The sequence below is a fragment of the Chanodichthys erythropterus genome, chromosome 7 (assembly GCF_024489055.1).
Source record: "Chanodichthys erythropterus isolate Z2021 chromosome 7, ASM2448905v1, whole genome shotgun sequence".
In the NCBI taxonomy this organism is placed as follows: Eukaryota; Metazoa; Chordata; class Actinopteri; order Cypriniformes; family Xenocyprididae; genus Chanodichthys; species Chanodichthys erythropterus.
In genome coordinates this window covers 20,192,590-20,217,433 of record NC_090227.1, presented here as the reverse complement: position 1 = coordinate 20,217,433, position 24,844 = coordinate 20,192,590, and the positions used below count along the sequence as shown (strand labels likewise).

The following is a 24,844-nucleotide window of genomic DNA, read 5'->3' as shown; positions in this document are numbered from 1 at the left end:
AGAATGGCATCTACGCTAATATTAGTCTTTCTGTTTATCCCGAGGTTTACCGTAGTCAACCGGATCTAGGCCGTATCCAGGTGAGACCAAGGACCTGCACCTTGACACAACCACAACGCAGCCCTGAAGTATAAGCGGAGATTGAGTCAACTATATCATCCACTGTGAAGGCCTCATCAACACGACAACCAGCAGCGCAGCTCCTCAACAACCATCCATACCGGCGTGATGAATACGAACTGAAATAAATACTTTGAATGTTGCAATGTTGCAAAGCACTGTTCGCCAGAGGAGAACTGGCCCCCCGACTAAGCATGGTTTCTCCTAAGGTTTTTTTCTCTATTTTAACACCTACTTGCCGTTTGTCACCTGATGTCACCTGTTGGAGTTTGGGTTCCTTGCCGCTGTCGCCTTTGGCTTGCTTAGTTGGGGACGCTTGACATTTGACTTGACATTTGATATTCAACACTGCTTTGATCTGCCTGAATTGACACTATTCTTTAAGAGCTGCTGTGCAGCCAAAATAATGTACCAATTATCAATGTAAAGCTGCTTTGACACAATCTACATTGTAAAAAGCGCTATATATATAAAGGTGACTTGACTTAAAGCCATCAGTGATGCATTTATAGAGATTAGTAACTGTATTATTACTCAATAAGTATTTATAATAACACAACAATTGAGACCTCAATACTTGGTACACAATACACAATGACGGTAACATTCGATGGATAGTTTTGAGTATGAATGTGCCATTTTGAGTAGAAAATGAACTCCAAATGTCACAAAATATCAAATCAACCTCATTAATAATTCAATGACAAGTGCATAATGGGAACACCAGTATATGAAAAGTTGAGTAGTTTTACTTAATTTTATAATGTTGATATTTAGTCTTTAGTTTCTACAAACTTGAGTTGAGTATTACTATACAATTTACTTTTTTTTTTTTTTTTTTTTTTCGTAAATTCTTGCCTGAACTAACTTTTTCATGTAGAAATTACATTTGTTTTTGTTTTTTTCTGTAATATTTACTTCACCATAAAATCATGTTTTTCAGTGAGAAAAGCTGTGGTTTACAGTGAATTTATAACAGCTAAGGGGCGTTGTTAGGCATGACGTGAGTGCCTAAAACCGCCTTAGTTGTTACAAATTCACTGAAAACCATGGCTTCACAGGTTTTAACACAATACAAATATTAAAGCCAAAAATATGTATCAATGCAATCTTCATCAAGTAAAATCAGTAAAAGGCTTCCTTCCGCTGGAAAAAAAAAAAAAAAAAAAGTCCCTGACTGTGAATAGCAGCAGAAGTTACATTTATTATGTCATTAGATGGTGACATTCAAATAGATTTTTTATTATGAACATAGGACTGACCTGAAGGAAAATGCTACATTTGAATGCAGGTAATTCGGGAATTTTACAACAGCTTGGAAACTGCGTCAACCAATCAGAATTAAGGGCCAAAAATATCTGTTTTATTATGTTAATTTTAACACTCTTGAGTATGGACTCAAATAAACTCCCAGGAGAGTTAATGCTGTGTACAGCAATAACGACGGTAATCCATTCGACCCCAAATGGATGAATCAATGTCTTCTGAAGTGAAATAAGTGTTTGTAAGAAAAATACCAATATTTTTATTTTTTTTTTTTGGCAGACTATTGCTTCCGACCAACTGTCACCTGCATGTGCATGAGAGGGTTGAGTTGACGTTTGACTTGAAGCATGATGTAAGCGCACTGAGAAACACTTGTGAAAAGCAACACTGATGTCAGATGCTGTCAGTATTTATTTATTTATTTATTTATTTATTTATTTATTTATTTATTTATTTTTTTTAAATAAATAACAGATAATAACAATGAGAAACAAACAAGACAGAAGAAAGAGACGGCAGTTCTTGCACAAGTTTCACAGTGCACTTAGTTCACACTTCACATTGCGTTTACATCAAACGTGAACTTGACTCTCATGCACACGCTGGTGACAGTTGAAAAGATGAGTAAATTATGAGAACATTTTCTGGGTGTACTGTATTTTCTTTTAATACATAATACAGAATAGAAAAAAAATATATAGGATTCCTTCTTAAGATTCATCAGTGAAAAGAATGAAAAGAAGAAGAGGAACAAGGAGGAAGAAGACAAGCAAGAGAAACAAAGAAAGGGACAAAATGTGCTACTTTCTGTAAGGACTTTAATATTTGAAATGAAAAGTTGATTTTAAAAAATGAATAAATGATTAAGAAGTGATGTAAATCTGTTTTTCAAATAAAGGTTTCAGAGTCAGTGAAATCAAATTGTTTATGTTTTTTATTGTACTTACCCTGTAACTACATGAAACAAGAAGGTAACAAACACCACTTTAATTTATTAATAGAATAAAAGGGTAACAAGCACAACTTACCCTGTAAGTACATGGAACAAGAGTATATTTCCCCAGTATTAAAAAATGAATTTGCAATAGTTTTAGTTTTACTTGCCTTGAAACATGGAAGCCTAAACTAAAACAGCTGCACTTTTGCTATAAAAAAATAAAAAATAAAAATACTGTATAAATGCACTGTTATGTACCACTTAATTAAAAAAGAATAAAAGCTTTTATGTATTGGTACACTATTATAACAAAAAGCTACGCAGTGTATGATTTCACTAAATTTCTCCAAAACATAAGATTGTTGCCCATCATAATAGTAGAAGAAGTACCCCTTAGTTCTAAAACACTTGCAGTATAAATAATTTGCTAATTGTCCTGATTGTTACCCCTTTATTCACCAAGCTTTACATATTGTTCTTTATATGTAAACTTTATAGGTACACTATAATTAGCCTACTGAAAGGTACGCTTTAAATTAGTTTTAACTTTCTGGACTGTAATCTTTTTTTTTTTTTTTTTTTTTTTTTTTTTTTAAGACTTATGTGGAATCTTTCCAATCATGTGTTGCTTTGTATTTTGTTCAGGCTTGAACAGAAGAATATAACATTTTGGTACAAATATACATAATAATAAACCAAAGCTTGAGGCTAAAATGGCAAATATCTCCACAGCTACAGTAAATTTTCCAGGAGAACTGACATATGAAGGGATAAATGTGATCCATACAGCACAGAATATGAGCATACTGAATGTGATGAACTTGGCTTCATTGAAATTATCAGGCAGCTTGCGTGCCAGAAAAGCCAAAATAAAACACAAGACAGCCAGAAGGCCTATATAACCCAGTACAGCAGAGAAACCAATAGTAGAACCCAGACTGCACTCTAGAATTATATTTTCCTTATAATATTTCATATTTTTGTAGGGAAATGGAGGAGATAATGTTAGCCAAAGTACACAGATAAGAACCTGTATAAATGTAAAGACAAGAACACTGAGTCGTTGTTGTGTAGGCCCAAACCATTTCATGACATTACTTCCAGGAAGCGTAGCCCTGAAGGCCATTAACACCACTATTGTTTTCCCAAGAACACAGGAGATACAGAGGACAAAAGTGATCCCAAATGCTGTGTGACGCAACATACAGGACCACACAGTGGGCCGACCAATGAAAGTAAGTGAACAGAGGAAACACAGAGTCAATGAGAAGAGCAGCAGGAAGCTCAGCTCTGAGTTGTTTGCTTTTACTATGGGTGTGTCTTTCTTGCTGTAAAACAGGATGGTCACCAGCACAGTTAATCCTACTCCAAACAGTGAGAAAAAGACTAGCACTATACCCATAAGTTCTGTGAATGACAGAAACTCTACAGCCTTTAACACACATTTATTTTTCTCAGCATTAGACCAGTATTCCCCTGGACACTGCTTGCAGTTATTTGAATCTGGAAAGGAAGTTGTGTTTACTATATTTAGAGATGAGAAGAAAGTTATTTATGAACTCCTTTGATAATAAACTGCATCCTGAAGAGTAGAAGAAGAACACAAAAATAGCAACTAACCAATTTTCTTTGAAAGTGTGAGATGGGCTGAAGATTACCTGTCTCATTACTGATTTCTCCTTCTGCACATGGAATGCAGTCATAACAGCAGACAGGTCTTCCTTTCTGTGCAGCCTTTCTAGTGCCTGGAGGACAGCTCTCACTGCACACAGACTTTGGCTTCTGCATTGAAAAGTATATCATACATATAGTTTCAATGCCAGTTAATGTCATGACGTCATTGTCCCTTTCCTCTTAAGGAACTGATGTAGTCCTTGATTTTATTGTTTTAATGATCCATGCCACATCAACTTAATTCAGTTCAACATATTACTATTTACCTCCAGCTGTCCTCCAGCCCAGATAATGTTTTTAGTATTAACTACAAAGCGCTGACCAGGGGGCAATGACGCATCATAGTATCCCACTGGTTTAAAATGGATTGATCCATCCGAGTCCTGCTGCCAGTTCACAACTTCATATTGGGCTATTGTGGCACCAGTGCTATCAAACCACACATGATCACCAAACTTTACAGTGAAATTTACATTTTTCAGAGCCTCAACCACCTAATGAAAATACATAAACATTTAGGTATTTTAACACATTGTTAAACAGAAAGGTTTACCCTCTTTCTCACCAAATCTCTTTTCTTCATTTTTTATTTTATTTTATTTATTTAATTTGTTTACCTGCTGTGGTTGTATTTTCAGACTTTTCTCACAACCTTCTTGTTCTTTGCACTTGAGTAGACTATGTAGTGAATGAGCCACAGCATAAACTGCTTTGTAGACATTGCTTGCATACCTTTGCTCAGACACATCTTCATTGTAATTTTTCAGCACAAGTAGATCCTTATATCTGCTGCAATTCAAATTGTCTTGAGGAGAATTCCCCTCAGTCTGTGAGCATGGAAAAGCTGTGTCCCAGAATGTTTTTATAACATAATCTGAAAACCCTTCAGTATTGATTTTTCTCACTGCAAACCCCAGTGACCCACCCAGAACATGAAAACTGTTTGGTGTGATCAAACTCTTTGCAGTTGTCCATGCTTCCACACCAATTACTTGGAGGCCTGTAATGTTCTGAATGCTTAATTGCTCAAGTAGATTAACCATCTCAACACGGGAAAGAAATGCAACAACCACTTTTGTGGTGCTTCTTTTCATAGTGTCTACCACTTTCTGGAGTTTTTCAGGCTCTGTTCGATAGAATTTTACAGAGTACTCCACACAAATCCCCTCTTCTTGGGCTGTTTTAAGAAATATGGCCATTCCATTGTTTCCATAGTCATTGTCACTATTCACAGCTCCCACCCAAGACCAGCCAAAGTATTTGACTATGTATGCAAGAGCTCTGCTCTGGTGGTAATCACTAGCAATAGTCCTGAAGAATGAGGGGTAATCTTTCCTGTTGCTGAGACATTCACATGTGGCTGAGTGACTTATCTGAAATAAGCAGAGGAAACAGTAAGACAGTCATCAGTATAGTAATTATGTCAAGCATTTAAAGATTTTGCTCCTTACCACTGGAATTTTAAAAGGTCCTATAGTTCTGGACAGAATCACTGTGGCAGAAGACTCGGTTTCTCCTATTATAGCATGTATAGGAGACTGTCCACTGCATCTATCCCCTCCTGAAAACTCCTGACCATTCATCAATGCCATAGTTGCACTCATAGAAGACAGTCGTGAACCACAGCTATCATAGATTTTGTAACCAATAGAAACATTTGGGAGCAAACTTTTACTTCTGTTTATCTCCTCAATGGCAAAGATCATGATTTGAGCCATCCGGAAATCTCTTAGATTCACACTGCCATAATATTCCATATGTTATGGTAGTTTGAGTTTATAAATTCAAAATACATGATTTTATATTCTGCAATATATTTTCATTAAAAGTCTTTTGATATTGAATACTTTATCTGCTAAAATATTTATCAAATAATTTTCGCTGTTACAAACCTGGAGCATGATAGAAGCTGAGGTTTTTCTATAAAGTCAAATGAAGGTAATATTTCTATACTGCGGATTGAAAAAAGTCCTCCAATTGTTACGTCTCCATCCTTGAAAAGCAGTGCATACTTAGGGTCTCCCATATTTTGACAAAGAGTCTTTTCTGCCTTTGCATAAGGTCTCTGACAAAGCAGAAGTGCGGAAAGAAAGACAAGCATCCTAGAGATTGAACTCCACTGCGACTGGCAAATGCAAATAACCTGATACGGTTTATGCACTTTTATGAACATGATTAATATGGATGAATGATTTGGAGTGTAACCAATGACCTCACAGGGCAGAACAGGAGTCAGAACAAGTAGGAGTAGAATATAGTGGAAAATGTTTGTGGAAAATTTGATGGTCTGATATATATATATATATATATATATATATATATATATATATATATATATATATATATATATATATATATATAATTATATATATAATGACAATGGCTTAAATATTATACACACTTTCCCCCGGTTTCACAGTCAAGGCTTAAGACTTTAGACTAAAATGCATGTTTGAGCTGCTTTAACTGAAAGTAACTTGCACTGACATATCTTAAAAAATGTCAAGAGCCGTTGTTTTGTCTCAAGATGCACACCAGTAATATTTTTTTCTAGGGTATGTTTATAAAAGCTACTTAAATACCTTAATTGAAATAAAGCCTAATCCTGGCTTAGCCTAAACCCTGTCTGTGAAACTGGGCCAATATGTTTAAGAGAAAGTGTATTTATGGATAATTGAATTGATAATTTAATGACCTTTTCATTGCTGCCTGTTACCTGTGGTTTGACAAAATAATGTTTAGTCACACTTTATATTAGGTGACCTTAACTTCATTGCAAAGTTTAAGTTCATTGCAAAGGGAGATATTTTCTTTTAATTCTCTGTTTAAGAACTACAACAAACGGCTGGTAGGGACTACAATGAGCTTCTTCCCAGGTTGGTGACATCACTAACCCTAAAACTGACATAAACCCTGCCCCCAAGCACACGCAACAATGGGGTGAGGCCATGTTATTGCAATACAGTACGTAACACAAATGCAATAGCATGTCATAAAAGCAAGATGACAACTTGACAAATTATAACCATAATTAACACTTATGCTGTCTTCGTTTGGGGTGTACACTCAGGGTCTTTGGGGTCTCCAGAGACCCCAGGCAACAAAATGTAATTTTGTACCAAAATAATTGTTTTTTGTTGTTGTTGTTGTTTAAAACAAATGTAATTTTACTCTGTTTATTAATGTTTTTTACTTCACATTTGTGCAGTTTTTGGAGGATTTATCATATCTTTTAAATTTAAATAAATAAATAAAATAAATAAATAAATATGTTTTTATACAAAAACATCTTTTTATGTAAAATTCGCTTTATAAAAGGCCCACATTTCTAACTTTTATCTGTGGGGATAACATGGATAATTTGACATGGTTTAGTGTAAGATTTGTGCCCATCTTTTGGAAAATGCAGTTTTGAAAGTAAAAAATTATCACTTTATCCAGTAAATGGCTGCAGAGCTCCACTATTTGCTATTTAACTAACCTTTTTTGTTTTGTTTTCAGTTGCATTCATATCTAAATATTATGAAAGATATGAATCCAACTGAAAAAGAAAATTGTGAAAAGATCTGTTTTCAGTTAGTCAAATAGCAAATAATGGAGCTCTGCAGCCATCTACTGGTAAAAGTGATAATTTTTTACTTTTAAAACTACATTTTCCAAAAGATGGGCAAGAATCTTACACTAAACCATGTCAAATTATCCATGTTATCCCCAGTGTTGGTGCTGTGGTGGGGCATTCAAGGGCCGTGCCCCCCCAGCGGTCATTGATGCCCCTACCACAGGCCATGGCTTATTGGTCGCTGAGTAAACTTGTTACATTTGATTTTCAGCGTGCTGCGCGCACAATCCGTTTCAGTTTGTCCGTCTTTTATCATAGACATTTAGCGCTAACTTTTAGCCTAATTATAGACAAAAAAAATGGATTTACGAACAACACTCGTCGCCTGCAACTCTTCTGAGTGTAAGCCGCATATGCACCATGGGGCCGCAGAATTTTATCCATGAGTCGCTGAAAGGTAGCCGGTGCCCCGAACAGCCCGAACGGAAGCGTAACGAATTGGTGTAATCCGAATGGCGTTATGAAAGCTGTCTTTTCTTTGGATAATGGCGACAAGGGGATCTGCCAATATCATTTCGTTAAGTCCAGTGTCGAATAAAATCGAGCCGCACCTAGCCGGTCAAGCAATTCGTCCACCCGTGGCATTGGATACGCGTCGAATTTTGACACTGCATTCACCCTGTGATAGTCCACGCAGAAACGAAACGAGCCATCTGTTTTGGGGACCAAAACTATCGGGCTCACCCAGTTACTGCTGGACTCCCATCTTAAGCATTGCCTCTAATTCACCACGCTCGGCTCCATCTCAACGTGGTGCTGAATGAGGTTGGTACGCCCTGGCAGGGGAGAGAACACGTCTGCAAATTCTGCTTGCAGTTTAGATAAATCAGTGAGCTGGGAGGGCAAGAGGTGATCTCCTCCTGGGGTCAGAGCGAGGGATTGAGTTTTTACATTTGCCTCTGGCCCGAGATCATCCTCCCCGCTTATCACCGTCGCCAGCATCACTGATTCTGCGTGCCCCCCTCCTGTCAGACTGTACCATCTCATAATCGAGCTCGCGCACTTGCCAAGTAACCTCAAAGGGTCCTTGCCACTTTGCAAGTAATTTAGAACAATACAAGTACTTTCTCTCCTGGTGCAAATTTGCATAAATTAGACCGTCTGTTATACAGCTGGCTCTGTCTGTGCTGGGCTTGTAACAAATTCTCCATTGATAGCCGCCCCAAAGTGTGGAGTTTTGCTCTCAGGTCCAGCACATACTGAATTTCGTTTTTGGCCTGAGATGGTCCATCCTCCCAAGCCTCCATTAGGACATCCAGCACCCCGCGGGGCTGGCGTCCACAGAGAAGCTCAAAGGGGGAAAACCCTGTGGAGGCTTGTGGGACCTCTTGCACTGCAAATAACAGAGGTTCTAACCACTTATCCCAATTTTTGGCATCTTCCTGAACGAATTTACGAATCATGGATTTAAGCGTGCAATTAAAACGTTCGACCAGCCCGTCTGTTTGTGGGTGAAAGACGCTGGTACAAATCGATTTAATGCCCAATAATTCATACAATTCGCGTAACGTGCGTGACATAAACGCCGTGCCTTGATCAGTGAGGATTTCTTTTAGAATCCCCACTCGGGAGATTAAACGAAACAGTGCATCCGCAGCACTCTTAACGGAAATGTTGCGGAGAGCCATTGCTTCAGGATATCGTGTTGCATAATCAACGATGACCAATGCAAAGCAATGTCCCCTTGCTGATCGTTCCAATGGCCCGATGAGGTCCATACCAATTCTTTTGAAGGGGACCTGCATTAATGGGAGTGGGCGCAATGGCGCTTTTGGGGTGGCAGGTGGGTTTACCAACTGTAAGACTGATGCCAGAGTGCCTGGACCAAAAGGGCTACTCTTTGAGAAAACAAAGAAAATTACCATTTGAACTCTCTCTTGCAAAATAGCATCCCCCATCAATCACACTGAGTCAATCACACCTCAGCATCTGACTTAATCTACATTTCACTCCCTTCACCCTCTCCCCCCATCTCTTCTATCTACATACAGAGATGACCTAGAATTCACCCAAAATCTATCTGGTTTAGTGTGAACAATCATCAAAGAATGCTATACAGTGTTTGGTATTGTTTGAAATGTCTCAGTGCGACTGGTACAACGGCCTTGTCTACATAAAAGTAAACCAAAGGTATTAAAGGTTTTAAGAGTTTTAGAGATACTTTGGTTGCAACCATGGGTGTGTCCCTTTCCCAAGGTTTTGATCCAAATTACCTCCTGTTCCACAGCAAGGTGCAAACCCCTGAGGTCTGTGACCCTAGTCAATGCAAATTTTGATTGTTAATTAATGCTCCACATTTGGGGATGTTTTGTCTTGGTCTGAGTATTTAAAGAAATGTTGCAAAAGGCTCAGGGCGCTTCTGTATTCAGACGTGCCCTCATTGCTGGGTGTCTAGGACACTCAGCAGTGTGCATTTTCCTAATGTCAGGTATGCATCTTACTTTATTTCTGAGCATTTGATGTTTGGTATTGATCACCTTTGAATTGATTATGTTATTGGCATGATACATTTACCTGACTAATAAATTGTCACATTTGATTTATTCTGACTTACTCTGAAATTATTGACTTCAGTAGATTACGATGTATCCATTGTTACCGCAAATCTGCGTCAGGTTAGTAACGGACTAAAGTCCAGTTGAGTGGAGCATAGGGCATACTAACTGTGATTTTAGAGCTCTGACTAACACTTGGCACTATTTCAAGTGTACTTAGACTGTAAAGGCTAAAAAGGGAATTCCGTTTAATCGACCAACCTAAATAGGGTGAGCCTTACCTCTATTTATTGTAATGTTACTCTAGCTAAGTGTACATGGGAAACTATGGCATAACCAAACTAAAGGTACTATAAGAGAAGTAATATTGGTCGGCTTAACTGTAGTAGTGGTTGCGACTAGAGTGGTCAGACAACCTCTGACTAGAGTTAGTGTTAATTTAATTCAAGTGTATACAGATCTATGGGGGACTAAACCAAATACTTTGAGAGAAAGCAAGCATGAGAGCGGCACTCTATTAGTATAGTCAATTACCTCTGTCTAGTGACCAAGACTGACGAGTTTGTGATCGTGGGCCCGCATATTAATGAATGGCCAGTGCGATGACCCTGTGCGACACTGAGAACCGAATGAACGAGTATAATAAGAGTAAAGAGTTAAATAAAATATTTAAATGTAAAGCTAAATTATTATACAAATGACCAATAATCAACTGACATTCTAAACTAAATTCGAGGTCATAATAACATGGAGTCAGATAAAAGATTATTTGGAATTAAACTACTTTGCCACGCTGAAAAGACGGAACACTCAAGAAACCTTCCCTGCCCGGTGGGAAACCGCCATTGGGCCGATTGGGCGGGCCTTACACAACTGACATTCACGTCAAGACGCGCACTACCTGCGTACATTCTCGTGAATGCCCGGCCAGAAAAATTGGGTCATGAGATGATTTAGTGTCGCCGCCTGTCCTAAATGCCCCGCCATTGGATTAGAATGAGCCACGTGGAAAAGCATTTCCCTGCGGCTCTTTGGAACTAACAACTGGGTTGTATCCTCTTTTGTCTGAGTGTCTTGAGTCACTCGGTACAACCAATCTTTTATAATCGCGAAATATGGATAAGCAAGCGGACGTCCAGGCTGGAGAGGCTGACCATCAATTACACAGACATTTTCAAACTAATGTTTTAGCGTCTCATCCTGAGACTGCTCCAGGGGAAAATCATCGCGCTCCGGAAGAATTAATCTTCCGGCTTCACTCTGTTCCCCTGCAACAGCACTCCCCGATCCCTGATCAGTCCCTCCTACCTGAGACTGATCAGCACTTGCTTACCCCGCGTTCCCCAAGAGGCATCCGAGCATAAACATCCCAATAATTGACTGAACACAGACCAATTTGTTCCCAAAATTATCGGATGCCGGAGGTGCGGGTTAACTGCAACCTTAACACTATGCTTTTGTCCCCTGAATTTAATTATGATGGGCATTACAGGATATTTCACCACATCCCCGTGCACACACCGAACCCCAACCATGCGGCCCCAGATGAAATCAGGCTTTGATGGACAGAGGTTTGGTTACAGCCCGAGTCCACCAAGGCCTGATAGGTACCCCCCTTGATACTCACAGGTATTTGGTACACGCCAGCTTGACCAGGGGCAGCATGTGGATCGCCGGGGACCCAGATCATCATCCCAACTTCCATAACCGGACATTTATCCACAAAATGATCCAGATCCCCACACCGCCAACAAGCCGGCCCAGACCTGCCCGCCGCTCCTGTGGCAGAGAGAGGGCTGAATGGCTGACGCGGAGAAAGAGGAGAAGCAGGAGCGGGGTCCATCCTGGCAGCTCTGGGTCCATAGAGCGGTGTCGGGGCCGTTCCGCCCCGCCCCCGGGGAGACCTGGGAAGAGGGACAGGTCTAGAGAGATAGGGAGACAAAAGAGAGGGAGAGAGACAGCTGGAAGGGGTTCGCCGACCCCTTTGCACGCCACCATGTGGTCCTCCGCCAATTGGATGGCTGAGTCCAGCGACGTGGGGCGGTGGCACTGGACCCACTTGGCCGTCTTCTTCGGGAGCCGAGTGATGAACTGCTCCAGCACCCCGCGATCGATGACCAGATCCATGTCGCTTCCCTCAGACAGCAACCATTTGTGGCACGAGTCCCGGAGCTGTTGGGCCATCACGAAGGGCTGGCCGGACTCACCCAGGTTGAGGGAACGGAAGCGTTGACGGTGTTGTTCCGGGGTCCGGCCAACCCGCTGGATGATGGCCCGCCCTAGGTCGTCGTAGACCAGGAGGTTCTGGACTGGCAGCTGCTGTGCCGCCACCTGCGATTCTCCCAAGAGGAGCGGGACCAACCTCATAGACCACTGGTCCTGCGGCCATTCGCTCGCTTCGGCGGACCTCTCAAAGAGCTCGAGAAAAACTTCTGGATCGTCCAATGAGCCCAGATCTTGGCGCAGATCCAGCAGGGCCTGGTGTTGCTCTTGGTGCAGGACCGCGAGGGACGCAATGACGTCCGTAAATGGGGTGGAGGACGATGACTGCATGGCGGTGTACTCCCGTCTTCCTTCCCGGGTTTCGGCACCAGTGTAGCACAGTTAAAGTTTGTGTGTGGGAAGAAAGAGGTCTGGGTCGGTGAACAACTGTTGACTGAGCTTTTATTGAGAACAAAGTTCAACAGAAAGACTGTGCAGCACACAACAACAGCAACATAAATAATCCGCAAAGGGCTTCACTCCAGATTCGGTAGACACAATCCACAAGGGCTTCACTCCAAGTAACTCGCTGTGCCTCAGTCAGCAGTTCCCCTCTCTCTCACACACTCCTGCTTCTCACAGCGTCTTATCCTGTCTCCGCACCAATCACTAGAACGAGAAACAAGTGTTCATGATTTGTATTCAATGCACTCACTTACCAAGCATCTCCCGCTATTCTCTCCGGTTGCAGACCTCGCTGAACCATGCCCCCCTCGCCACAATACTGTATTTCTGTTACTAAAAGTAAAGCTGCATCTGATTATGCTATGTTAGCTAAAGTAAAATCAGTTCGGACATAGCACAGTGCTCAATCAGTAATTGCAGAGCTAAACAGGTATGTTTTCAGTCTGGATTTGAATGTGGCTACTGTTGAAGAACATCTGATCTCTTCAGGAAGCTGGTTCTAGCTGCGGCTGGTGTAACAGCTAAAAGCAGACTCTCCTTGCTTTGACTGAACCCTTGATATTTCGAAGTGACTTGATCCTGATGATCTTAGTGATGTGTTAGGTTTATATTCTATGAGCATATCTGCAATGTATTGAGGTCCTAGGCCAATGAGTGATATATAAACAAGTAACAGTACTTTAAAATCAATTCTAAATGCAACTGGAAGCCAGTGCAAGGACCTGAGGATTTGTGTGATATGTTCATGTTTTCTGGTTCTGCTCAGAATCCTGACAGCAGCATTCTGTACGAGCTGCAGCTGTCTTATGGTCATTTTTTTGGAAGGCCAGTAAGGAGTCCATTACAATTACAATGATTTTTAGTTGTTTGATCCCTAGAGTGAAGGTATGCATTCACTTTGAGAACTTCATCTGAACTGAAGGAAGTTTTGGCACATCCAATTTTTAATTTCATCAATGCAATGGGGCCGTAGTCGTTAGGTGATAGGGTTAGGTTAATCTGGGTGACATCTGCATGGCTGTGATATGCAGTTTGGTTCTTTCTCATTATTTGGCTCAGTGGCAGCATATATAGGTTGAAAAGGAGGGGTGCAAGTATTGAACATTGAGGGACTCTGCATGTCATGAATGTCCACTTGGACTTATGATCAATGATACTCACATAATAACCTCTCCCTTCTAAGTATGACCTGAACCATTTAAGGACCATCCCAGAAAGCCTAACACAGTTTTCCAGCCTGTCAAGAAATATGTTGTGATCGACAGTGTCAAATGCAGCACTGAGGTCGAATAGAACCAGCACTAATATTTTACCTGTATCGGTGTTTAGGCGAATATCATTTATTGGCGAATATCAGCGCTGTCTCTGTGCTGTGATGCAGTTGGAAACCAGATTTAAAGTTGTTGAAGTATCAATTCAAGCTTAAGAATTTGTTCAGCTGATTGAAAACAACTTTTTTAATGATCTTGCCTATGAAAGGAAGATTTGAGATTGGTCTGTAGTTGCTCAATATGGTGTTATTGATTGCAGATTGCTCTTTTTCAGGAGGGGCTTAACAACTGCAGTTTTCAGGGAGTTTGGACAAGTTCCAGAAAGAAGTGAGGTGTTTACCACTTCTAGAGTGTGTCCACGATTGTGTGTGGGTCCATGTACATGCTGAGTCAGATCAAAAGTATTCAAAACAGTTATGATTTCTTTTTCCACACTGAATTCTGCATTATCTATGTGGATGTTAAAGTCCCCAGTAATAGCAAAACAATCAAACTCTAAGGGAATTGTTGATAACAGTTCTGTAAAGTCCTCAACAAAGGCTGTAGAATATTTTGGAGGCCTGTAAATAATTATAAGTATAATTCGAGGAGCACCTTTTAACACAATACCCAGATATTCGAAAGACCAAATGACACTTTGTAACACTCCAGTTAATATGCCAGGAGGATACAATAAATAAGGGGAATGTTTGTGCCACTTAAACAGCACAAAAACAAAAATAAAACAGGAGAAAAATGTTCATCAATAAACCCAAGTGTATTTACAATTCAGTCCGTGTACACACAAAAACCATGTTAAACATCCAAGATGAAAAATGTATGTAAATGTGTGTGTGTGTGTGTGTGCGTGTGTGTGAGGCCAGTGCATAAAAAAAGTTTAGATAGGATCAGTCTCACTGGGGAAATAGCAAGTCAGAGAGCAGTATCCTTCAGGAGCAGTCCAACTGTTTAAAGTCCTCTGGGGTGAGTAATCCATGCAAAAAACAAAACAATATACTCCACAAGAGATGGCAAAATATTAACTCTCCAACAAACAGTCAGGTAGGTATGGGTAGTTCAACACCCAGTGTCAACACACGTCTCGGGTTTTGACACACTAGTGCTCTGAAAAACAGTGTTCCGAAGCATTGCTTGAAATGAGGCTGTCACGTGACCTGTGGAAATGAAGCTTCCTTACAAACGAATGAATATTTTCTAAAGCTGGGGATGTGATTAGTAATAAAGGAGCCGCTTAAGCTCCAGCACAATGAAATAAATAATATTCTTGAATAAAAATATGAAACTGCATTTTTATTTGTGCATTTGTGTTTTTTTAACAATGTGCAATGTTTGTGTTGTTTTTTAAGAAACACACAAAAAAGGTGCAATGAAAAAAATTACATAGACCTAATTTATTGGCATATTAAACATTATATTTAGAAGGTGAAAAGATACAAGTTTGATGTGAGTAAAAATGAAGAACAGAAAGTCTATATTGTCATTGTATTATGCAAAATACAATGAAATTTTGCTGCACACACACGTGCCGTCATCTTTCTATATGGTTATTAAATATACAAATAAACAATGACACCCCAACAAACAAAATTGAATGACACCAGTGATGTAGTAATTTTTATTGACCACCAGATGGCGAAGTAAAGCACTGTTTCAAAAACTTTGAAACACCAAAGCAGTTTGTTGTAAAAGCCTCACTGCTTCAAAACCCTCGTACGGCACATTCCTACAGTATTTCTTTAGAAAGAAATAGTATCTGTGAGGATTTCCAATCAGGATTTAGACCATACCATAGTACTGAGACTGCTCTCATTAAAGTTACTAATGATTTGCTCTTATCATCTAAAAATGCATCTCTTTAACCTGGCATACACATAACACATTATCAATTTATACTTTCAAATCCATTAGAAGATTGTTATGCTGCATAAATTAGGTCAGCTGGAACCGGGAACACTTCCCCTAACACTAGATGTACTCGTTACATCAGAAGAAGAATGGCATCTATACTAATATTAGTCTCTCTGTTTATCCCAAGGTTTACCGTAGTCAACGGGGTCCGGGCCGTATCCAGGTGAGATCGAGGACCTGCGCCTTGACATGACCACAACACAGCCCTGAAGTATCAGCAGAGATTGAGTCAACTAGATCATCCACTGTGAAGGCCTCATTGACATGACATTCAGTGGCACAGTTCCTCAACAAACCGTCCATACCGGCGTGATGAATACGATCCTCAACTGGGTGGAATTGGAATAAATACTTTGAATGTTGTGAATGTGTGTGTTCGGACGTATGATAGCTACCTGAATCGTAACAAAGCACTGTTCGCCAGAGGAAAACTGCCCCCCTGACTAAGCCTGGTTTCACCCAAGGTTTTTTCTCCATTTTAACACCTGTTTGCCACCTGTTTGCCACCTGATATCACCTTGGGTTCACTTTGGGTTCCTTGCTGCAGTCACCTTTTTGCTTGTTTAGTTGGGGAAACTTGACATTTGATATTCAGCACTGCTTTGATCTGCCTGCAATGACACCATTTTCTTTAAGAGCTGCTGTGCAACCAAAATTAAAGGTGCTGGTCATATAATTAAAATATCATCAAAAAGTTGATTTATTTCACTAATTCCATTCAAAAAGTGAAACTATATATTATATTCATTCATTACACACAGACCGATATATTTCAATATAATTTCTTTTAATTTTGATGATTATAAAATCCCAAAATTCCAAATTCAGTATCTCAAAAAATTTGAATAGTGAAAAGATTCAATATTGAAGACACCTGGTGCCACACTCTAATCAGCTAATTAACTCAAAATAAAGGCCTTTAAATGGTCTCTCAGTCTAGTTCTGTAGGCTACACAATCATGGGGAAGACTGCTGACTTGACAGTTGTCCAAAAGACGACCATTGACACCTTGCACAAGGAGGGCAAGACACAAAAGGTCATTGCAAAAGAAGCTGGCTGTTCACAGAGCTCATTGTCCAAGCACATTAATAGAGAGGCGAAGGGAAGGTAAAGATGTGGTAGAAAAAAGCGTACAAGCAATAGGGATAAATGCACCCTGGAGAGGATTGTGAAACAAAACCCATTTAAAATGTGGGGGAGATACACAAAGAGTGGACTGCAGCTGGAGTCAGTGCTTCAAGAACCACTACGCACAGACCTATGCAAGACATGGGTTTCAGCTGTCGCATTCCTTGTGTCAAGACACTCTTGAACAACAGACAGCGTCAGAAGCGTCTAAAGACAAAAAGGACTGGACTGCTGCTGAGTGGTCCAAAGTTATGTTCTCTGATGAAAGTAAATTTTGCATTTCCTTTGGAAATCAGGGTCCCAGAGTCTGGAGGAAGAGAGGAGAGGCACACAATCCACGTTGCTTGAGGTCCAGTGTAAAGTTTCCACAGTCAGTGATGGTTTGGGGTGCCATATCATCTGCTGGTGTTGGTCCACTGTGTTTTCTGAGGTCCAAGGTCAATGCAGCCATATACCAGGAAGTTTTAAAGCACTTCATGCTTCCTGCTGCTGACCAACTTTATGGAGATGCAGATTTCATTTTCCAACAGGACTTGGCACCTGCACACAGTGCCAAAGCTACCAGTACCTGGTTTAAGGACCATGGTATCCCTGTTCTTAATTGGCCAGCAAACTCGCCTGACCTTAACCCCATAGAAAATCTATAGGGTATTGTGAAGAAGAAGATGCGATTATGCCAGACCCAACAATGCAAAAGAGCTGAAGGCCACTATTAGAGCAACCTGGGCTCTCATAACACCTGAGCAGTGCCACAGACTGATCGACTCCATGCCATGCCGCATTGCTGCAGTAATTCAGGCAAAAGGAGCCCCAACTAAGTATTGAGTGCTGTACATGCTCATACTTTTCATGTTCATACTTTTCAGTTGGCCAAGATTTCTAAAAATCCTTTCTTTGTATTGGTCTTAAGTAAGGATTTTCCTTAGTTTTCAGTTATAATCTAGCCTGGGTGCCAGCCCGAACCCCGCCCACAACATTTTTTGGACGGGAAGTTCGGTCTGGACTCGATCCATTGTGGAGTAATTATGCTCGGCTCCCAGAAGGCCGAGCCAATCAAATTGCCAGGGCGGGCTTTAATCGATGATGGACAGGCTATCTGCGGTTACGTAACCACCCACTTCATCAAAGAGCGCTTGGGGACAAGCGATCTAACCAATCAGAACCCCGCATCCGCCATTTTGTCCAACAAAGCAGTCAGGAGTTAGAAGATTAACATCGGTGGAGTTAAACTTGAAAAATTGTGCATATTGACGTCTTTCCGCGTTTGAAACAACATTCATTCTCATGTTCATTCATGTTTATTTGATGCTATAAATGGACTAGTAGGAAGAGATGATCGGTTCACGAGCCTCTTGAGCTGAGGCGCTACAGCAATCTGTCACGATCATGGTCACAACACATTAAAGAGCCACAAAACGGTTTTTATTGTTTGATTTTTTTTTAATAACTACACAGTTTGAAAGCTGGGACTTTGTTTAATATCATAAGTAACCTGCACTGTCTCGTCTGTCAATGTGTTGTCAGTTTCTTCTTTGCTCCGCGATGTATTTTCCACTCTGTGTGGCGTGACAGCGCCACGGCTTGTCGGACAAAGCAACAGTAACTAAGGGGGACGAGTCTTTGCAAAAGGTCAATTAGTTTACAACAATGATGGCTGTTGAAGAACTGAGATGTGTAGATTCCGCCATCGCGTCCGTTATAGAAGATATCGACAGCGCATTAATTTTAAAAGAGGAACAGAGGACCGCGATCAAGGCATTTGTCGATGGGAAATATGTCTTTGCCGTCCTTCCTACGGGATTCGGCAAAAGTTTGATTTATCAGCTGGCCCCAATGGTCGCTAAGAAGAGTTCTGTTGACAACTATGCCTCGCTCAACATACGTCACTTACTCTGTAGCTCTGATTGGTTGTAGGTCTATCCAATTGAGGTCTTTCCTGGATCGGTTGAAATACGCCCCTATAATCAAAGCCCAATGGAGCAGTATCAGACTCATATTCTGACTAGAATTGAGTATGACCACGTCAGGCTAGTTATAATCATCAAAATTAAAAGAAATAAACATTTGAAATATATCAGTCTGTGTGTAATGAATGAATATAATATACAAGTTTCACTTTTTGAATGGAATTAGTGAAATAAATCAACTTTTTGATGATATTCTAATTATATGACCAGCACCTTGTATATTCCAGTTATCACTGTAAAGCTGCTTTGACACAATCTGCATTGTAAAAAGCGCTATATAAATAAAGGTGACTTGACTTGACTTGTCTTGACTACAGTCAGGATCTGAAGCAGATGAAAAAAAGCGATTTGTATATTTATGAATGAAAAGGCGCATGCTGTGAAACGCCAGTGTGCCGGTTCCTTGTATAGGAAAAAAAACATGGTAAACATCCCGGTGAGATGACATAATGTCACGTGACAACGGAGCGCGAGGAGAATCTCACGGGAATATAAATCGGGGTCAAACACAGACAACACATAAGGGAGAAAAACAGTACATAAAAGAAAGTTATTAACATATAATAGTCAATGCATTATTAATGGCAATTCATACTATAAATAGGCTTCCCCTTATGTGGCTACTTATGTACACTACATTAATCCCTCCCCCCAGCCTGCGCCGTCGAAGGAGAGCATCCATACCAGCGCTTCAGGTTAACCACATTTACATTTTCAGTTTTAGGTGGGTCTCCCCAACGAACTGTAATTTATTGGCCCCATTTTCTTGATTATTTCAGCTGGTCCCTCCCACTTGGGTGCTAGGTTAGCAGAATATTTGTTTGAGGCTGATGAAAGTGGATGTGTTCTAATCCAGACCAGATCTCCCTAGTGAAACTGCTCATCTTTCCTTCGGGTATTGTAGTATCTAGCTTGTCTGGCTTGTTGCACTTTCATTCTAGACTTTATCTCCTCTTCCATGATGTTCTGTCTCTCCAGCAGATGACATGAGACTTGATCTGGTGCAGGTGGTCTGAAGATTGATCTCTCCAACGGCCCATGAAGCCGCCTTCCCGGCTGTAACGAGGTTAGTAGATATGGGAAGAAGGAGGCGGGAACCGGCGAACATTGAACGTAACTTTTAATGTAAAATAAACAAAGAACAAAACGAAAGTAATGCCGGCAGACCCTCGCGGACGTCTGCCGGCCACACAAACATAACAAAACATAAAATAAAGTCCAGGCCTGGTCCTCTCTCGTCTTTCATTGTAGTCGCTCCTCCTTTTATGCCTCCGGAGCTCCTCCGTGAGAGACTCGAGGCCGGCACGCCTCGCAGGTGACGCTCATTATCACTCGCGTCACCGGCCTCGCGCCGTTCCCTCACGGCTCTCGCCCGCCCTGCTCGTCACATACCCCCAACGCCCCTCGCAGGCCGGGGGGTACCTCCGAGACTGCGCTCTACTCCCCCCCCGGGGCCTGTCTCGGCGGCCGCAGCACCTGGGGGTAAGGACAGACGAGACGAGAGAAAGGAGACGGAAGCAAGGGGAGCGACAGGACGAGAGAGGGGAGAGAGGAAAAAGAAAAAAAAATTCTTGGTCCGGTTCCCCGACACACTGCCGCTTGGTCCTCAGCCTGCCGAGAGGCTCTTCTTCGCGGTGCCATGCGGTGGCACTGGACGCTCGGTGGACGGCCCGATCCTCGACCGCCTCCTGGCGGCCGGCGATGGCTCCTCCGACTGAGGGCAGCCGGCAGCGAGTCCCCCGTTCCCTGCTCCTCCCCTTTATGGCGGACGGCAGCAGGCTCCGGCCCACGGCGAACGGCGGCGACTCCTCCGCTCCCTCTTGGACGGCAGCCACCCCACCTCGTCCCAGGGGCACGGCCTCGAGCTCTCCGTCCCACCTTTCACAAGGCTCCAGCACCACCGCTTCGGGCAGCCTCTCGCGGTCTTCACTCCCGCGCTGCCCGAACTCCGCAGCACCGCGATCCCCCTCAGCAGCGAGGGCTCTCCGACAGCATGTCCCTCCTTCCTCCCGGGTTTCGGCACCAATGTAACGAGGTTAGTAGATATGGGAAGAAGGAGGCGGGAACCGGCGAACATTGAACGTAACTTTTAATGTAAAATAAACAAAGAACAAAACGAAAGTAATGCCGGCAGACCCTCGCGGACGTCTGCCGGCCACACAAACATAACAAAACATAAAATAAAGTCCAGGCCTGGTCCTCTCTCGTCTTTCATTGTAGTCGCTCCTCCTTTTATGCCTCCGGAGCTCCTCCGTGAGAGACTCGAGGTGACGCTGTATTGGTCTGAGAGACTCGCAGGTGACGCTCATTATCACTCGCGTCACCGGCCTCGCGCCGTTCCCTCACGGCTCTCGCCCGCCCTGCTCGTCACACCGGCATCAACTCCGCTGAAATTTTGCCAGTGGCCTCCTGGTAAGCTGTATTAATGGCAAAACGAAATTCAAGTAACCACTGGTCCCATGTTTGATGGTTTTGTCCCACATATGATACAATTATAGTTTTTAATGTCCGTTTTATTCTTTCGGTCAAGTTTGTTTAAGGATGATAACGAGCTATCATAATGAGTTTTTGGGTAGTGCCCCAGGGTTGCAGAGCTCAGCCAGAACATTGGAAGTAAACTGTGATCCATGGTCAAATATGATGTATTTTGGTACCCGCCAGCAGGTGAAGATCTCATCCTTGAGAACTCTGACAATTTTCTGTGTCTTGCCATCTTTGAACGGGAACATTTCCACACACTTTGTGTAGTAATCAACTACCACAAGGAGGTAAGAGTTTTGTTTTTTACTAAGAGGAAATGGACCCATCAAATCCATTCCCAAGGTGTACCAAGGTTCTGTCACCTCCATTTTTTGTAGAAACCCACAAGGTTTTGTGTTGTCATGCTTGTATTTTTGACAGGTGTTGCAGCCCTTGACATATTGCAAGACGTCTTTACAGACACTTGGCCACCATGCAAGTTCCAAAAGCCTCAGCAGGGTTTTTGACCGGCCAAGATGTCCCCCAAGAGGGTTATCATGAAAGTAATGAAGGAAAGTAGGTATTAATGCCTGAGGTACGACCACTTGAAAGTCGTCTCCATTATTTCTTACAGGTACCCGGTGATACAATACCCCTGGTGGTCTTCAAAGGTAATGTGCTGGCTCTGGACCTTTTTAACTGATTGCAGGTGAGATATGGTAGTGTCACTCTTCTGGGCTTGTGCTATTTCATCAAGTGTATTAGGAATATCTGATGAATGTCTAGATGTTGTTATGGCTAAGCAGTGTACATGGTCTGGCACACAGGTACAAGATAAAGCGTCTGGACCTAGGTTGAGGCACCCCTTCCTGTGATGGACCTGGAAGTGGAATTGTTGCAGCCTAAGAGTCCAGCGGGTCAGACAACAGGAGGTTTTGGGGCTATTGAAGGCCCAAGACAGAGCTGCATGGTTGGTGTAGACGTTGAATGGCCTCCCTTCAAGGTAATGTCTCCATTTTTCAACCGCCCAAAATACAGCCAGACACTCTTTTTCAGAAGTTGAGTAGTTCAGCTCAGCTCCACGTAAGGTTCTTTCCCCCTCAGGTGTTTGCTGTGTCAGAATAGCTCCCAACCCCACCTCACTAGCGTCTGTATTGTACCATCCTGCCAATCCCAGGAAGCGTTGGAGGGCTTTAAGGTCTTTGGGAGGTGGATACTGGGTAACAGCCTGAGTTTTCTCTGGGTCAACCTCAACTCCTCTTGCTGAGACGATGTGTCCAAGGAACTTCAGCTGCTGTTTGAAGAAGTGACACTTTTTCATATTAAGAGTAAGATTTGCCTGGGTGAGTCTTTGTAGTATGATGTTCAGATGTTGTACGTGTTCATCTAACGATCAGGAATAGATGAATAGATGAATAGATGATAGATAGAACTCTGCCAGGACTTTTTCCATCAACCTCTGGAATGTAGCAGCAGCATTCCTGAGCCCATACGGCATGGAGCAGAATTGGTATAGCCCCTTGGTAGTGATGAAAGCAGTCTTCTCCTTGATACTTTCCACCATTTCCAACTGCCAATATCCTGACTTTAAGTCTAATGTGCTGAACCAGGTGGTGCCATCCATGGATTCCAAGATGTCATGTATTAACGGCATTGGATAAGCGTCAGGTATGGCCTTACTATTACTATTCAACACAAAACCTGTAACTGCCATCAGGTTTGGGGACTAGCACCACTGGCAGGGCTGGACTGGTAATCTGGCATACCGGGCATTTTCCCGGTGGGCCAACGCACTTTGGGGCCGATAAAAGGCTATTTTTTTATTTTATTATAATTTATTTATTTTTTTTTTTGCAAAGGACTGGCCCATCACGCAGGGACAGCGGCCCATTGGTTTGTCTTCTGAACTGACAGGCCAAAGTGAGAGAGACCTCCCCCTCCCGTGCTGTTTTTTGTTTTTAATTGGAGCGCATGAGAAATGATGTTTTATTAACAAAATTCGGGAGGAGCAAGTTCAGATAATTAACCTAATAAGCACAGGTGGAGAGCATTCAGTTAATCAACTCAACCAATGTCAAAGGTATAAATTCAGCAGACTGACTTCTGTTCATCTGAAAGTTTATCAGCATCCCTCCTCCACCCCATCTCCTCACTTATAGTTCTATCTACTTTTACCACACCGGGGGGAGTACTCTGGGTTTGGGCCAAAATTCCGAGCTCGGAGCCCTCTCCCCGGACAGCACGCCAAATACGCAAAACTTTACTCCATTTAATTATATGGATATGTGAACTTGTGAAACTGCAAAGGGCAAATACACCCGCTCACCACTGCCGCTCTATGAAGTAATAAACAGCGCAAGTCGCTTGATGCCTTGATCCTTTCAGATTTGTCTCAGAATTTAGTTTAAAACAGTCGTGTGATTTGGGAACATTACAGGTTCGACCATGTAAAGACATGACGAGGTAAATTGGAAAACGCTAATACACACAACTACAAGCTTGTCAATCCAAAACCACCACCTTTATAGTAATTTACCTTGCAGCTACTAACAGTGAAGAAATATGGTGTTTGGGCAGAAATGTATTTATTAAAAATGCTGCTATTATTAGGCCTACTTATGTTTAATATTGCAGAATATAAATCACTTTCTTTTCATAAAAGACTGTTTTCGTATTTTCTATGCTTACAATATTTTATTACACATCTATAGTTTATTATTTATTTTAGAAACCATATACCCGAGGTAATAAGAAGCATGGTTTTACCTGTGCTCTGTCTACCATGATCTTACAGTTAAACCATAGTAAAGGGCAATTAAAGGATAATTTAACAAAACAGCTCTAAAGCCTGTATCCCATGGGATAAGGACAAAGCTTTATTTTTTTTTTTTTCTTTAAATATGTTTTATGACATTTTTAATAGTTCTTATGCATTTTAATTGAAGTAAAATGTTATTTCAATGAGAGCATCATGAAAGATAGATATCAGTGTCTTACATAAATTAGGTGTTAACTCTTTAAAAATGTTACTGTTTTAAAGGAGTAGTTCAACCCAAAATGTCTTAATTTACTCACCCTAATGACATTACAAACATGAATTATTTTCTTTCTGTGTAACATAAAAAAGAAAATAATTGGAGTCAAGGGTAGCTTAACTAAAATGGTTTTGTTGACAACATTCTTCAGAATATCTTCTTTTGTGTTTTACAGAAGAGAGAAAGTCATACAGGTTTGAAACAACATGAGAGTGAGTAAATGATGACAGGATTTAATAGCATTAAATTTACTTAAATGCATGAAAATCAGTGCTTTACTGCCAAAGTGTATTTCT

At 41.5% G+C, this 24,844-nt stretch overlaps 1 protein-coding gene across 1 annotated transcript; it reads right to left on the bottom strand.

Annotated features, from left to right (window-relative positions):
• Positions 1 to 2,915: 2,915 nt before the first annotated feature.
• Positions 2,916 to 6,098, bottom strand: olfcg5 (olfactory receptor C family, g5). Its single transcript, XM_067389871.1, has 6 exons — positions 5,890 to 6,098; positions 5,449 to 5,737; positions 4,615 to 5,370; positions 4,264 to 4,491; positions 3,982 to 4,105; positions 2,916 to 3,826 (listed from the first exon to the last, which is right to left on the bottom strand). Exons 1-6 carry the CDS (start codon positions 6,096 to 6,098, stop codon positions 2,916 to 2,918), a joined length of 2,517 nt encoding a protein of 838 aa, XP_067245972.1.
• Positions 6,099 to 24,844: the final 18,746 nt, after the last annotated feature.